The sequence below is a fragment of the Urocitellus parryii genome, chromosome 9 (genome assembly GCF_045843805.1).
Source record: "Urocitellus parryii isolate mUroPar1 chromosome 9, mUroPar1.hap1, whole genome shotgun sequence".
NCBI classification, from domain to species: domain Eukaryota; kingdom Metazoa; phylum Chordata; class Mammalia; order Rodentia; family Sciuridae; genus Urocitellus; species Urocitellus parryii.
In genome coordinates, this window is record NC_135539.1 from 35,059,477 (window position 1) to 35,076,697 (window position 17,221).

General features: G+C 45.5%; 1 protein-coding gene across 1 annotated transcript in view; it reads left to right on the forward strand.

Moving 5' to 3' along the window:
* The window catches only part of Sdk1 (sidekick cell adhesion molecule 1), a 903,256-nt gene that overhangs the window by 712,147 nt on the left and 173,888 nt on the right, over positions 1 to 17,221 (forward strand). The window contains exons 15-17 of the mRNA XM_077802503.1: positions 1,669 to 1,816; positions 3,933 to 4,073; positions 8,533 to 8,714. Coding sequence (XP_077658629.1) covers positions 1,669 to 1,816; positions 3,933 to 4,073; positions 8,533 to 8,714 — 471 coding nt within the window. The remainder of the gene's footprint in view (positions 1 to 1,668; positions 1,817 to 3,932; positions 4,074 to 8,532; positions 8,715 to 17,221) is intronic.

Here is a 17,221-nt window from a genome sequence, read left to right on the forward strand (position 1 = left end):
TCCCACATGTGCCAGTTCTTTAGAACGAAAACGCCTTCCGTGGAGGCCCCACCCCTGCCAGCTGCACGGGTTTCAGGGAAGGCCCTCTCACCTTTCACTTTGACAAGTGGCTGCCTTTTTTAGGGAAGCCATCTAGAAACCAGGTCACCATGAGGTATTTGATGCTGACAGAGGCTCTCAGACTCCCTGAGCAAAAAGAGCAGTGGAGTGGGCTTTTCCATAGTTAATGTGGGTGCACACATCAGGTTTTTAAAGGAAACATAAAGAGAAGGGGATCCTCATCAACCGCCAATTACCGTGTCACTGGAAATCAAGAGCCAAGAGTAGAGAATTGCCCAGCTGGTGGTGGAGACTGCATTCCCAGAAAGCCATTTTTGGAAGCAGCTTTATTTGAAATAATTAAAAAGATTCAATCTTTGTCGTCCAACTGGCATTGCACCTCAGAGCAGCTTAACTTGGTGTTGAGGAATCCCAGCTACAGGTTCTGAATTAGTGAGACACCTTCACGTGGCCTTTGGGACTTTCATTTTCATTTTGAGCAATTTGTGGCCACCTCTTGGTGACCTCTAAGGAACTAAAATGCCAGGTGTCCTTCCCATGAGCTCCACGCATACACTGTAAATCTGCACGGTCAGTCTTGAGGTTTCTGAAGGAGCCAATGTGATTTTTTTTTGGGGGGGGGGGGTTGGAGTTTATACACAGCAAGTGTTGTCTGCAATCTGAGCAGAGCGCAGCACCATAGTGGAGTCATGTCTTTTTGACCAATGTGGATGAAAGGGAACTTAGCACCACTTTGGAAGAAGGAGAAAGACAGTTTAATTTCCAGAGGAATGTCCCAGCTCATATTTTACCTTGCTGATAACTTGAAAATGCCATCCAGGCATCACAGTGGCTCAGAATGGGAGCTGATGGTGGATATTCAAAGTCATTGTCAGGTCATTCCAGGGCATCACTCTACAAAACGATCGAGCAAGAAGCATGCTTAAACTCTGCAAAAACTCATGCAGGCATGGGTTCCTGCAGAACCTTCTTGCAGGCGGGAGCTCATTTGGCTGACAGTCGCTCTTCTACACCTGCCGGAAAGCTGCTCCAGACTAGCTCTGAATTCTGATGTCTCTCCAGCCAGAGCCACTCAGGGTGTGGCGTAATGGGCTGCCATGCTGCAGATGGGTTGCAAAACGTACAGCCCATCTGTCTTTATCATGCTCATTTCCTCTTTTATTAAAATGTTAATGAATATAGTTTTTATTTATCATTCAGTGACAAGTGCAGCTTCCTTTTCTGGGAGATAAATCTGCACTCTGTCTAACCACGTGAGCCCACAGAGAACTTTTTCTCATTACATCTTGAACCCAGGAATATTTTGGTTTCTTCTAAACCACCATGTGCAGGTTGAACAAAGGATGCCTTTACTTATTGACAACAGCCCAGGGTAATGGGAAGCACACTAGATCTGGGCTGAGAAATCTGAGTTTCATGCCAGGCTCACTAGTTGCTAGCTGCATGACTGAGCCTTGGTTTCCATGTCTGTCGAATGGGGATAACAGCCCCCCTCTCCTAGTGCTGTCTTGGAAAGCAAATGAGATAATTTGTGAGAACATATTTGCATTCGCTTGTCATTCAGACATGTACTCACATGGGTGTGAATCTGTTTTGTCATTCTTTTAGACTCTCCATGGAAAGTGCATCTGTCAAACGTTGGCCCTGAGATGACAGGAATCACCGTGGGTGGCTTGACTCCAGCCCGCACCTATCAGTTCAGGGTGTGTGCAGTGAATCAAGTGGGCAAGGGCCAGTACAGCACAGAGACGAGCAGGTGAGTGGGGCCTTGCTCTCTGCACAGTGGCCAGGAACAGCAGGGCCTGAGAGTCAAACAGAGGCATCACAGGAGGTGGAGGCAATTAATTGATCATCCCTCAGGGATATTGGCAAAAGCATGAGCAGAAAAGATTATCACAAAGAGTGCAAACATGGCCATGTGTTGATCTAGCTGGGTTTCTCTTAATTGCTGGGAGGCAGTGTCTTGGATTTCTCCTGTGGTGCTCTGGCTGTGCCTGCATCGATGGCTCCTGATGGCACAGTCTTATGTACCCAGGAGATTAAGAGCTCACCTGCTGGCTGTGTTTTCTGGGCCCTTTCATTTTTCTTTTTCTTTTTTTCCCTTGGTACCCGGTATTGAGCCCAGGAGCACTTACCCACTGAACCACATTCCAGCCCTTTTCTGTAGAGACAGGGTCTCCCTGAGTTGCTTAGGGCCTCACTAAGTTGCTGAGGGTGGCTTTGAACTTGGGATCCTCCTGCCTCAGCCTCCCAAGCCACTGGGATTCCAGGCATACATCCCTATGCCTGGCTTTCTGAGTTCTTTCTCCCCACAATTGCCAGCAGAGTGTAGGCTGTGCCATGGGCTTGAGAGGTAAATGTGTAGTAGTCATGCAGGAAGCTGAATGCTGCCAGTGTCTCTCAAGTGCTGTTCTCCTGAGCAGTGTCCTCACCCACACATCCCAGGAGGTCCATTTTGGAAGCCCTGCAATTGTAAGGGGACAAATGACTACATCCGATTTTAGGGTTCTCCCCTGTCCCCAAACCAACCCCAGTTCTATGACCTGGATTGTAGAATAGTGAGATTGAGATGGCTTTCAAAATGTGGGAGTTTTAGAGGAGAAATAGCAATAAAGCCAAAGAGACAATCCAGAAAAAGTGTTGGACGCTGAGTGTGAGTGGCTCACTCAGCTGGTGGTGGTTTGGGGAGCTGAGGCTCTGCAGCTCTTGATGGAGCAGGTGGGTCTTCCTGGCCACCTGCCTAGTTGAGCTGCAGAGTGCTGAGGGTCATAACTACACACAAAGTCCTTCAGCACAACTGATGTGTGTTTTGTTCTTTTTAAAAAATAATTTAATTTTTAAGTTAGATGACATATTTATATGATTCAGAGTTAAATAAATATTTATGCAAATGTCTGTTTTCCACCCCTGCCCTTGTGTTCCACCTCACCTTTCTAAACCAGTAACCATGTAAATATTTCCCATACATTTTTCCAGAGATTTAAATATATATACACTTTACTAGTATATACGAATTTACAATTCAGTCTCTTCCTTTCTACACAAATCAGAGCATGCCATACATATTATTCTGAAACTTTTTTCACCTCATAATCCATCTTTGGAAATCTTTCAATATCAGTTCATAAGAAGTACCCTTATTTTTTTTTCACAGCTACATAGTATCCTGTTGTAACACTGTACCATACTCTATCTAACAAATCCCCAACTGATGGACGTTTAGGTTGTCACCAGTTTGGTGGTACAGCAAACAGTATTACAAAAATAACTAGTGTTGATGGTTAAATTGCCCAGCTCTAAGAGGCACCAAATGACACCTGCAACAGCAGTGTGCAACAGAGCCCATCCCTCTTCCTTGACACACAGTATATTTTTACATTTATGTTTTTCCTAATCTACTAGTAAAAATGGTATCTCATTTTAGTTTGAACTTGCGTTTATCTTAGTAAGAGTGAAGTTGACTATTCATGTGTTTAAGAGCTACTTATACTTCTTTTTGCTGTGAACTCTTTACATTCTTTGCCCAGTTTTCTTCTGGATGATTGGTCTTGTTCTTATTGAACTGTAAGAGCTCTTAAAATACCAAGGACACTAAACCTTGGCTGTGAAATGAGTTGCGAACAATTTGCCCTCAATTTTCCATTTGTCTTTTGACTTTTTGCAATTAGCTTCTGTCAACCAAAGATTTTTATGAAATTTATTTATTTATAAATATTAAGTCATATTAATTGAACAGATCAATGGGCTTTCTGTGATGTTCCCATACATGCATTTATTGATTTTTACCAAGAGGAAGGCTCCAAGTTTGGCTGACAAGGGTCATATGTTTCTGGCACTCATCTCCCTCTCTCCTACCCATCCTTTATTTTTAGGCTGATGTTACCTGAAGAACCACCCAGTGCTCCCCCAAAAAACATTGTGGCCAGTGGGCGAACCAACCAGTCCATCATGGTGCAGTGGCAGCCACCCCCAGAAACTGAGCATAATGGGGTGCTACGTGGGTACATCCTCAGGCAAGTAACCAGTGATTTCTATATGGTCCCTAGCAAGAGTCAGGTGTCTATTCCTCTAAATGTCTGTAGGAGACAATCAGTAGTGCAGGCTCTCAGGTCAGGTGTCAGATGCTATGGAGTGGTGGAGACTGTGGCAAACTGGAGAGCACATGCTAATGTGGGCACCTTGCAGAGAACTCCCACGTGTGTCCACCTGCAGAGTCTGCACAAAGACTGGCATTGGTGGTTGCATTTGGCAGGAGATTGGAGGGGACATCTTGGGTAAGGGAGCAATGTTGCTATTCATTGTAAACCTTTTAATTCCTTTAACACTTTCACTAGATCCATGTATTGTTAAGCATAATCACTTAAATTAATACTAATTAATGTGATTCAGTTATTATCCAATGGTTACCACATGAGCATGTTGCTCAGTTTTGCCAGATTTTCTAGGAGTTCAAGAAAATTCCAATACCTGGCCTTTTACATACAACCTCCCAGTGTTCAGGAGTTACATACAACCTCCCGGTTCAGGAGTTCAGTAGAGCAGGCCAGATGTCCACATCTGCGGGCCAGATGTAACCAAAGGGTGCCAGTTTTCTATCTCTGCCTTAGAAGAGCCAGTGAGGCTTCTAAAAATATTGAAAGGAACCATATGTGTATGTGGTTGTGGTAAGGAGGAGATATGTCCTCTGCCAAACTCCCACTACTTTAAAAGCTGCACCAAGTGTGTCTACTGCAGTGGTTTGTCGACCTAGCAAGAAGAAGAGATAAAGCAGAGCCTAAGGGTAACTATTGAATCTCTAGTCGGCTGTCTGCTCTGGATGTATTATTGGCTTTATATGGGAAAGAACGATGGGGATCCATTATTCCCTTCCTCCAGATGCCTACACTGGACTCCTGTGGAGTTATGATCAGTAAATGCTTGGTTAACAAAGCTCTTAACTGAACACATTTGACTTCTTACGTAAATGTAAGAAATTATGATGGCATTGCTCTTTAACTGCATTATCTGTGTATCTGAAGGACCCCCCATTCCCATATGCATGTCCAGAATCATGCACTCCTTGGGTAACAGCATCAGTCTCCACATGGGTAATATCTGTCTGTCACAACCAATTTCCTGCCACTCAAGCCTGTGGGTTCTCCTTGTCTCCTGAAGGGTTTAAATGGCCCATTCTGGGGAGCAGGAAGGCTCCTGTGTCTCTGTGCCCCCGCCTGTCCTTCCCCGTGTAAAGAAGGTCAAGGAGACTGAGAGTTGTCCTGGTAGGCGAGGCCTGTGGGCTCTGTCCTGATGCCCCTGGGACCCATCCTAGTCACTTGACCTCCTCCCACAGCCTTGCTGCTTCCAGGCTGAGGCCATCTGTCCCCTCCTGCTGCTTGCTCCAGAGTTGGCCATAGCCTCTTGTTCCACGAATGGAAATAATTGGCCTGCCCGGCCCGGCCACCCCTCCTGCTTGTCCTCTTGCAGCCCCTGCCGTTTTCAGCAGGGAGTGAGGAAAAGTTTCCTTGGGCAGTAGCCGTCAAGTAAAGGCTTCAATAGTCATCTCACAGAACCAGGCTCGGGGCGCAGACTTTCCTAATAACATCTCTCTGATGTTGCGAGGCCACATCAGGGACTGCACATTTCTCTATTTCGTGGGATTACTGTTGTTAAAAGGATTTTCTGTGATGGTGTCAGTAAGTTGAGTGCTGGAGAAGAGGGCATCTGTATTTGTTGGGGCTTAAATCAAGAAAGCCTTAAAATGAGGGCGCACTACCCAAGGCCTATGAATATCAAAGTTTTCAGAAATTAAAGACCCATGCCAAAATGAATTTGCTTGGAAACATTTCCAAATAATCCTCTGGTCTGCAAATCAGCTCTGTGTTTGCAAGCGTGTATCCTCCAGGGCATAGTCTCTGTGTCAGATTCGAGGCACAATACAGGGAAGAGCAAATGGAAATAAATCACCTCCGAGGCTCTGGCCATAAGAAGTAGTTAGGATGCGTGTGAAGTAATAAAATATTTATAATAATGGGCAGGGTGTTTCTCTGAGAGGAGCATAGGGTTATGTCCTTTAAAAATGTTCTCTGTTTATTTCTGTATAAAAAATCATCTTGTTCTGGCTCAGCCTGTCTCCTGGGCAACATGGCCAACCAGCAAGAGTAGGATGCCCGCACTTCCCTTATTAATCTCGACCTTCTTAGACATCCTGTGAATGTTACAAAAGCACCCTCAGCTGCCAGAGTGGACCAACCTGCCCATTCCAGTAGGGAGCATAGCCAGTTTGGAAGAAGTAAATTCTGCAATTCCTTTTGCACAACTGTACTGAGTGGCTTAGGAGAATACGGGTGGTTCATAATTCAGAGTTATATCCCACACTCTCCTCAGTAGAAGAGCAATGTTTAAAACAAAATTGGGGTGCTTTATACTTCACATCTCCTTCACATTCATGGTTCCACTCGATTCTTGCAAGAACCTACGAAATGCTTTTATTAAAAATTCCCATCGGAGAGTGGTGGAAATAAGGCTACAGGAAGATACCTAGGGTCACCGGGCGCATCAGGGATGAACAGGTCCTCACCTGTGTCTTCTGATGCTGATTTCTTTGCTTTTGCCTGGCGTGTGCAGCATGCGGTGATGGGTCCACATGAGCAAGTCATTCCTGAGGGGAAAGCTCACCACATCACACTGGCTGCAAGTACCGTTCACATGCCTGGGCCATTCCCATGTGTGATATGGAAGTGGAGCCAAGTTTTACCCTTTTTCAAATGGCTAATTGTCTCAGTGCCATTTATTTTAAAAGTTCATCTTTTGTGGGCAGAGAATTTAAATGGAAATATCTGTCACATGGGTCAATCCATGCCAGGCCTTTCTCCTGGTGGCCTACTGCCTTGAGGGCCATTATTACCTCAACGACCTGAGTACCTGTAATGAATTGACTTGCCCTTGGTTGGTGCAGGTGGTCAGTTAAGGATGCCTCTTCAGCAAGTGTCAGAGGCTGATGGGGTGTGAGGCAGAGGTGTGGCTTGATAACTTCCATGTTTGCCCACCAGAGAATTAACAGCTCCCTTCCCTGGTGCCTCCCAGAGCCTGGGGCCACCTGCTTTCAAGCATGAGACAGAAGGAAGCCATTCTTCTTCCAGCATTCATGTGCTGTCCTTGACCATTTACCTTTTCTTCCAAACTGGCCTCACCAAGAGCGAGTGGTCTATAACAGGAGAGGATGAAAGAATCTCAGAAAACTCTGATTTTCATGAAGAAACTTTGTTTACCATCTCTCTACTTCCCTATTGACTTCTCAGCTCTCCTTCTCTTTGGAACATTGTTTTTTCCTGAAGAGCCTAAATCCTGCAGTCTCTGCTTTTTTCTAACAATGGTGGCCTTGCTAATGCCCTGGCCTGTGTGCACCTATCTCAGGTGCTTCCTTTCATGTGAGGCGCTCTGCCCTAAGGACAAGGCGGCATGGGGAGGAGCCCAGAGATTCCCGTGTGCTGTGGAGAGTCAGCGGATTCATTGCTGCCACTCTGGTTTTGGATCCTTTATCACTCATCTCCCCTTTCCATTTGTCACACAAAGCCATGGTTTTCTGAGGCAAGAACCACTTCTGGGATAGAAATTAGATGCTTTGGAAGCTGCAGATGATTAGGAAATCACTTTTACTATACATGTTCCCTCATTTACCAGGGAGACTGATCCAGAAAAGCTCGGCAAATTAACTAAGTCTGTTCAGTACATTAACTTCTATAAACTGAATCATGGAAAAACATTTGCTAATCAAAATAATGCTCTGAAAGTCCTTTCATAGTGCAAAATGCAGTTTCCTAATTTATGCATTTTCTAAATGCAGAGGTGTGCGAGTCACCTTTTAAATAAACATAACTGTGAATTTTTGCCTTTAGTAAGCTAAAGATCATACCACCCAAGTGTTCCAAAAGCCCCCAAAACAATTTGTGGTAGTTAGCACTGAACTAGCATTTTGGAAATGTTAACGCCTTTTCAAAGCCCACTTTTTCCTGCTCTGGGGTATACTTAGATAAACCCAGATTTCCTAAATGGACCACAACTGGGAGCTCAGCCCCTGGAGGCCAAGAGGCCACACACTGCTGGCTTCTCCACTTCTCCCCACATTTCAGTCGCAAGAGTAAAGTATTTCTCAAACCCTGACAGAAATCACTTGGGGAATTTGGAGTTCTAAGTCACCATTAGCCCTGGACAAGTTACACTTATAAGACTGTTATTTTCCCATAACCATAATGTAGTTGAAATGACACTTTTGTTTTGCTCAGAATTTATAATATACCTTAGAATGCCTGGAAGCTACCTTTTGAGTATAAACTTTTGAAATTGTTGAATTGGGATACAGTGTTGTCTGGGACTGACCTCTTGGCCCCTCTCTTGTTTATGTAATTCCATTTTTCTTTATTTGCATAGAACCACAGAAAACCAGCTCAAGTCTGAATTGTTTCTGTGCCATCATGGGCTTCCTTTCTGGTGCAGGTACCGCCTGGCTGGCCTGCCTGGTGAGCATCAGCAGAGAAACATCACTAGCCCGGAGGTGAACTACTGCCTGGTGACAGACCTGATTATCTGGACGCAGTATGAAATCCAGGTGGCTGCTTACAACGGGGCTGGCCTGGGTGTCTTCAGCAGGGCAGTGACCGAATACACCTTACAAGGAGGTGAGCTTGCTTTCCAGAACCACCAGGATGCAGAAGGTTGGTCAGGCAGCCAGGTTTGTGAAGTTCAAACTGTAATGTGCTAGAAATGAAAACAGGGTGCATTCCTCCAGGGAGTGTTTAGAAGAAATCCATCATGTGTGCGATTTCATCTCTCTGCCTCCTCTAAGCTGAAGCGATGCTGTGGAAGGGAAGCATAATGTTCCAGCTGCTTTTTCTGGGTGCCGAGGGCAGGAAGTGTCTGCTCGAATCCTTTCCTAGCACACCTATTCTTGAAAGGGTCTGTGGAAGGGAACTTTTCTAAATGCCATCAGGGCATCTTTTCAGTTGAGCTGGTCACAAAGCTCTGTGTAATGCTGTGAATGTCCTTCAAAGAGAACAATTATTTCCAATCCTGGTTTTCATGATGGAATATGATTATTGGTAATAGAATCTGCTACTTTGTGCTTTTTTTTTTTTTGCCTTTTTCAGTTACACAACCAATTTACTAAATCAATAAAAATTCCCCCAGCCCTGGAGAGGGGGAATGACCAGACAGAATGTCATAAAGCCAGTGGTTCTTAAATATATGTGCTGAAACTCGGCCCAGTCTTTGGAAGCCTCTCTGCAGCCTCTGACTCCTCCCATGTTTCTGAAAGATTCTGGTCCCAGCCCCAGGAATTGCCGGCTGGCCAGGAAACACTCTCCCCATCTGCATTGCATGTTATTGTTCGAGCGGTAATAAATAGAGCCTCTCTTGACACAACTGCATTTGTCCTATAGCAGCCCAAATCCTTGCCCAGGGAAGTAATTTTTCCACAAAATCTAAAATCCTTTTTCACTCAGCAATTTATGCCCTCTCCTGATTCACAGGTGTGATTTTATTTGCTTAGGCATTTTTATGGCTGCCAGGCCTTGACCTTTTTCAAATGATAAGGTTTCTAACTGCCCACTTCTCTCCCCAAATCATGCCCGAGACCTAATGTTCCTTGATATTACACGCTGTTATTATCATCCCTTATTGATTGGCTGTCTGTTGTCATCCCCAAGCCCATAAATCCTCCTTTATAAATTAAGCGTAGTCAGTTCCGCCTGCACAGTGGCTAGCAGAAATATTAAAATGCAGGACAGCTCAGAAGAACCTGTCCATCTGCAAGTGATTCTTGATCGTTCATTGGAAGAAGAAAATAGCCGAAAACCTGGACCATTAATGTCTGCTTTAATTAGTCTATTTAATAAAATAACAATAAACTTGGAGGCTTAAAATGACTAATACTGCTATTAATAATCCCCTATTACTATTAACTGCAACTGCCTCATTGTGTTACTTACTGGTGCATTTGAGTTCTGTAGAGAGCAGAGGGAAGCAGATCTCAGCCTGACTGAGGGGGGTTTTGAGGCTTGGAGTTTGCCTTTTATACAGTTGGCAATGGGGAGACATTCAAGGCTTAAGAGCTGTGAATGTCATGATCAAAGTGGTGTCCTGGAAAATGAATCTGTCAGTGGAGTGCAAGCAAGGTGGGAGGAAGCAAAGATGGTGGCAACAACTTCAGAGACATCAGAGCAACAATTTGGCTCCCAAGTGGTGATTTTCCCCACTTCAGTGGTTACAACGAGAAGGGGTCAGGATCTATATTGGGGAGGTGTGTTGTCCTTTCAAAACAGTTCACATGTATTACCTCAGTTGTGCTCCACTGAAATCCTTCAGGCAATACAGCTGAGCTTCACAGCCTCATTCGTTGCTTCCTGCACAGTCGAACTGGGTATAAAAACAGGAATGGGGTCCAGGCGGTATCTTCAGTCACTATGCATAAAGAAACTGCATGCCAGCTAGCTTGAATTTAGGTGGTATGAAATTGCACATCTAGCAAATGGCTGGAACAGCTCTAATATGCAATCTTCAGAGATAAGACCACTGTCTTCTGAGCGACATGAGCAGCCCCTGATGTCAGCAGGACCTCAGAAGGTTCTGGCATGTTAGCAGCTGGACTGGCAACATGCTGGGCGAGCTCCTATCCTGCTCCTCTGAGCAGTTATCAGGTGGTGAGGTTCCTGCAGTGAGCCATAGCTCTGTAAAAGGCTCTTTTCTTCACATGGGTGAGAACCTGACTCCACTTGCTCTCTCTCCAGTCCTCCCTATCTGCTTTTGTTTGACTCTCATAAGTTAATATTGGAACCACAGTTGCGCGGGCAATTCTCCATGTGCAGCCTCACTTTTGGAGCTAAGTGGTCTTTCCCTTGCTTGGGTGTTGGATGTCAGGTGTGGGCACATGAACCTGGAGCCCCACAGGTTTCAGGGGTACCTAGCAAACATAGCCATAATTCACATCTTCACTCCCCATGGGGCAGCTCTGTTTCGATGCTCTGGAGGACTTTCTCATGTACACGTGGACTTCCTCATCCATACATGGACCTTCCTCATATGCTCATGATGGCTGTCCTGACCCCCAGCCCTGGGTGAAGACTTCCTCCTCATGGGCTTCAGGAACACAGTTCTGTCTGCCTTCCCTTTGAGGATGCAGCTTTTCCTCTGCATGTTTCAGGCTTACTGTGTGCTCTCTGGGACTGTTAATGCCCCCTAGGGAATATCCCCCCCGAGCTTGCTGAGATTCCATTGGTCATTTCATGCTCTTTTTCCAGACCCTGACCCCAACCTTAAACCCTTTCATGGGCCACTGGTGAAAATTATCAGACTACAACAGCCTCAGAGACATCTCCAGGAAGCACCTGCCCACCCGACCTGCTTATTCAAGGAATGTGTGGAGCCCCAGGGCAGATTGAGGTGGTGACACTTAATAACAATAGCATGAGGATGCTGTGCCTTGGATTTGGCTGTGTCACTGGCTATGACACTTGGCTGGGAAAGCACAACCGGCCCTCAGCTCTGGGTGCCTTGGAGGCACAGTCACACCTGCCCAGTGAGCAAGATAAAAACAGTCAGACTAGGTGACACAGCAGGAAGAAAAGACAACAGGAAGGACCACAGTGCTTTAGAGCAGCAAAGGCGCAGACTGGAATACTGGGATATGGTGTCTCTCTCTCTCTCTCTCTCTCTCTCTCTCTCTCTCTCTCTCTCTCTCTCTCACACACACACACACACACACACACACACACACACACACACATTCTAAAGATGAGACCCCAATAAGAGCCTCTCTGGGCCTCCTGCTTTCTATCCTATTTCTTTAGGAAGTGTACCAAGCCTCTCTGGGCCTCAGGGGCCTCATCTGTAAAATTGGGCCCTTGATATCTGCCCTGGCTGCCTTAAAAGCAGGTATGACTAGAAAAGGACACAATACATGTGTGTAAAGGCTCTGAGAACTGAGGCTTTACAGACCTGTCTGCCGGGGTGTGTTTGCTTTCCTACTGGGCATCCACCTGGTGTTTGAAAGTTTCCTCAGTAGCTATAGCACAGAAAGAGATTTGGGGTCAGTCTTTCTGCTAATAGTAAAATAGCCATTTGAGAATTAATGTGGGCACCAACTAAATGCTCAGAGCTGTGGGAGGGGCTCTGCCATCAGGGTCGAGAAGATGCTGACAGCCTCTGCTTCGGTTCCTGCAGGCTGGTCCTGGAGGAAGGTATACTAGGGCTTGAGGAATAAGGGCAAGAACCAGTCAAGGAACTAGCTTCACTGAGGTCGCCCCTCATTCCTCCAGAGGAGGAGTACAATTCCCCAATCAAGACCCTCAGAACAGACCATAGACTTGAGAGCCACCCCTAAAGAGGGGCTTATTGGGATCCCTGGGGTGGAACCAGCAAGGGATCAAGTTTGCAGCTGTCTGTATTAGTTAGATATGGGATCCAGCTGCTAGAAACAGACCCCAATGACAGTAGCTTAAACAAAATGAAGATGTGGTTTTTCTTTTTTCTCACATCAGAAGAGCAGGCAGTGGGTGGGAATGTGGGTTGTAGGGGAAATCTGGGATCATCAGAGAATCAGGATTTTCTGTCTTTTTGCTTTGCTATCTTTGGTATTTGCCTCATGGTGATAAGCTATCTACTGTAATGCCTGCTATCACATCAACATTCTAGAAGGCAAGTTGGAGGAAAACATACATGGGTGTGTCTTGTGGCCAAGTATTCCTTTAAAGATCTTTTAGGATTTTTCTTAGAATTCCATGTGTCACTGATTTCTGCTTCCTATTCATGGAATTCTCTGTGCAGGAAAAGCCAGAAATGTGGATTTCTCAGCTGCATGGTTTTCCATCCATTGTTCAGGCAGGAAAAGGGGAGACTATTGGAGGGGCAGCTAGCAGTTTCCTCCTCTCCAAGGTGACTGTAGCTGAGGAGTTGCATGGTTTCTAGGTTTGAAATGGCACAGTCCGCTACCTCAGGGCTGCCTCCCAGGAGCGCCTGGGGGTACTTCCTAATCATCCCTGCTGGAATCAGCAGACTTCACATCCACAGCCCACAGCCTGCCACGACCTCCACCCAGCTTGGGCAGCAGCTGAGCAGGCTCCTTGCCCAGGCTCCTTGCCTGGGAGCCCACTTAGGCCTTGAGTGTCCCACAGCTGCTGGCACTGAGTGTGGGGAAGGCCTGGAGGCTGAGTAGGTCCTTCAGACTGAAAAGGGAAATAATTAAAATGCCTGCATAGGAAAGGCGAAAAGAATAACTCATAAAATTAATTATTTGCCAGCTTAATTTTGGAAATTATCAGAATGTATAGAAACACAGGTTGGCAGTCTATCAGGAGATCTTAGAGAGGCAGGATTACTCAGCCTGGGGAGGGGGAGGGCTGCCTCCTGCCCGCCATATCGCTTCTCCTTATCCAAGGGCAAGTGCAATGGGGCCGGGGCAGCGAGGTAGCTTCATCTTGGCTCTAACAAGGGTTTGGCTGGAGCCCCCAGAGAAGGCACAGGCCGCTGGGGAAGGATGTGCGGCTCACACTGCCGTTGGTGGGAGTGGAACTTGTTAGACAGTCTTTCTCAAAGAGAACTCATAAATGATGCAGCGCTCGCCCGGGGTGCGCAGCGCAGGGCGTGCAAGCTGCTCGGCTGGCGCTGGCAGCTACAGGAGCGCTGCTCGCTCCAGCTCCTTTTTCTTGCAAACACATTTTTGGTCTCAAGTGTTTTTTTTTCCAGGAAGCTCCTTAAGGAAGTTATTTCTACACTAACTTCAGCACAGCTTAGTTTTGAACCCACCACCCACCTGCTACACGCCCTGCGTTCCTGCTTAATTCCGTGTATTATTGAGATGTCTTAGAAATGAGCGATTTGTCCCCACTGGCTCTCTACAAGATCTTGGCATGGACTGGCTGGGGGTACATGGGGACTGCCTGCTACCAACTTTCTAACTTCCCAACTTTTCAAGTTCCCCTTTCATCCACCAGCCCCCAGTTTCCTGTCTGCCAATTCCATTTAATAGATTTTATTAACAGCGCCTCCCTGACCTTTTCTGTTCGAGGCATTTTAAAGGGGATATATTAGCTTACAAATGGAGCAGCACGACTCTAAGACAGTTTGAGCCAAGTGAACTTTGCAAGGGGTGATAAGAAACGCTGGCTCTGGGCAGACCCTGTGGCCTGAAATCTCAACATGCTTGAAGCCCACCTGTCGGTTTTCCACCATGACTCCCTGAAGGAAGTAGAAAATAACCTGCATTTACTTGAAAATTTCACAGTGCTCCCAGAAATCGATATGCTTTTGGTTTCAATTGGAAAAAACCCAGAGTGGAGGTTCTGCACACTAAATGCCCAGTGTAATTAGAAGCATTTTTCCTATTGCCAATGTCGACTTCAGCAACTTTCTAATGGTGCAGAATGGGAGGGAAAGTACCAGTCACCGGAAGCAATCAGCAGTTCATATCCTATGCTAATTCAGTCTATGGTTCACAGGATTCAGTTTTTGTTCTAAATCATTCAAATAACCATAAAAGACACATGAAAGACAGACACATGGGTTCTTCTCAGGTGAGCCTTTGGTGGGGGGCTCCTGCCCATGCACTGTTGGAATATAAAATGTACTAGATCGTGGTTACATCCTGAAACAAACCCATGTAGATTAGCAAACTCCTGCTCCCCATTTTAAAACTGTATCCATTAAGATACAGATGTTGATTTTTCCAAAAAGGATCCAAAGACAAATTATACCATAAATCATCATTTTGAGAGCAACAAGGTTTTACTTTTTTTCTTTCTGGTTTTATTTCTTTTATCATTTTTCTTCCTGTAACAGGTATGTTTGTGCTATGATGATTTATTCTGGTTTCAGAACATTACCTTATAATGAAAGAGAAATATTTCATATTTAAAAAGAAATGGAGAAAATATTTGGTTATCCACATTTCTAAAACATTAGTAAAAGCTCCTAAATGTTCACTTGGGCTTTCAAAGGTTTTCTAAAGTAAGGATTATAAATGAACACTCGTTTGCAAGCCCCATTCTTATCTCCTCTTGGGAAATTCTCAATGTGGCATTAAATGACACTGCACAAAAGATTTGTTTCTCAATCCCTAAGACTTTCCAGACCTCAGGCCTTTCCTACAGAATAGGATAATGTTCCAAATTCTCCCAGCATTACCTAAAACACCGAGTAAAAGCTGAACAAAATAGATATGGAATGTTCCATTAGGTATGGGTTTAATTTGGTCTTTTAGAATTTACAGGAAGGAAAAGATAGGAAGCCAGTGTTTTGGGGGAAGCCAGTATATACTGCTTTTCATTATGCTGTGCTACTCACATGACTCCTAATAGTCATGTGAGACAGACATACTGTCCCTATTTTACAGAGGGAAAAATAAAGGAAGTTCAGATAGGCAACTAATTCTCCCAAGGTCACATAGCTAGAAAATGCTGAAAAATACTGGAATTTAAACCTTGGCCAGGTGACCTCCAAAGTCTAGGCCCTAACTGCAGTGACCTGTCATCACTAGAATTTGCTTTTTTTTATTATTATTATTTTGCATGTACCAAGCATGGTCAAAAATTACTTCATATACTTCACTGCAGCTCATATGTGAAATAAAAAAAGAAATGAAATCTCATCTCACTTGTACTCACATGGCAGGTGGGTGAACAGTGGCTGTCGAACATTGTGAACTGCAGTGCACAATAAGAAATCTATTTTACATCAACCCCAGTATGCACACACACCTGAAACAAAGGGTTCATGGAAAAACAGTTACCCTCGCAGTGTATGATGTTCTTTGATATTTTCTGTTCTTTTCCATTCTGTTTCATTCTCTTTAAAATGCTGGTGTGACTGCCAAATTGGTTTCCTAATCCACTAATCATCTGTGACCCACAGTTTAAAGAATGCTGGACTCCAGCAATCCAGGACGTTTGGTCTGACTGGTTTCATCTCTGGAGTTAGGGCTCAGCAGGGTCTGAGCTGTGGAGCCTGTACTATATGTCCAGCTATAAGACAAATTGGGGGTCTCACTGGGGATGTGAGCAGGGGCCCCCAGCTTGGGCACAGAGCTCAGATTCAGGAGCTCCTTGGCTTGGGATGGATCCCAGCATCTGTAACCTGCAGGTGACCTCGTGAGAAGGGAGGGGTTCTGTGGCTTGTCCTTCAGCTGCCGCTAGAAGACACATGAGCAAGTGAAACCCATCTTCAGCTGCTCTGGCCATTGTATTATTTTGTGATTTACAGCCCCATGTTTCTGACTAGCCTGGGACTCTGAAGGCAGAGGCTGTTTCTGATTTGCCTTTTTTGTATTTGTATTCTCATATCCAAGAGCAAAGCCTGACCCATTTACAAAGCATAAATGAATGCCTGATTATAATCAGAAGGCTCACGGGTTCTATTTCACTATTCAATGCTATGCCGACATAATACCTGCCTTCTGTCCTGCTCTTCTCACTATCTCGAATGCTTGAGGGAAAGCATCTCCAGGCACTGTCACAGTGGACTGGGCCCTTTGTGTCTTTCCTGCATCCTGCATCAGCAGCCTCACCTGAGTGCCTCCCACACAGACCTAGCCCCATGCAAGAGCCTGGACTCAGAACTTTCCTCCCCTCCTCTGCCAGAAGTGCTGACAAGGGCCACAGCCTAAAAGACATGCCATGAAAACTTCTGCATTGAAAGTGTCACCCAGCATGACTGGGAAGTGTGTCATTCAGCATCACAGAGAACTCAACTTCCTAAATGGATGGATGGGCATGTGTGTATGCAAGCAGCCCAAGACTGGTGTGGAAAGCAGTTAAGAACTAGAAAGAACCCTCTAGTGTGCTTTTCCACACACTCTGAGAAATCATGAAGATGGGGTGCCTGGGAACCAGGATTTGGATGAAGGAAAGGAGGAGGTACTACCTCAAAGTGAAGTGCTGCTGGACCAAAAGTGACTGAGACACAGCCACTCCCTGCCAGCCTTGGGCCTTCGTTTGGGAAGCTCGGCCCTGGTCACAAGTGAAAACATTTCTCAGAAATGAAATTGGCATTTCATGAATAAAAACACTCTTTTCCTGTCATCTTGTCCCTAACCTGCTCAGAGGAGCAGGCCGACCTAGGCAAGGTTGGCAGACAAAGTGCCCAGGCCTGCCTGCCTAGCCCCTGTGATGTTACCTCAACCTGAAAATTGGCCCTGAAG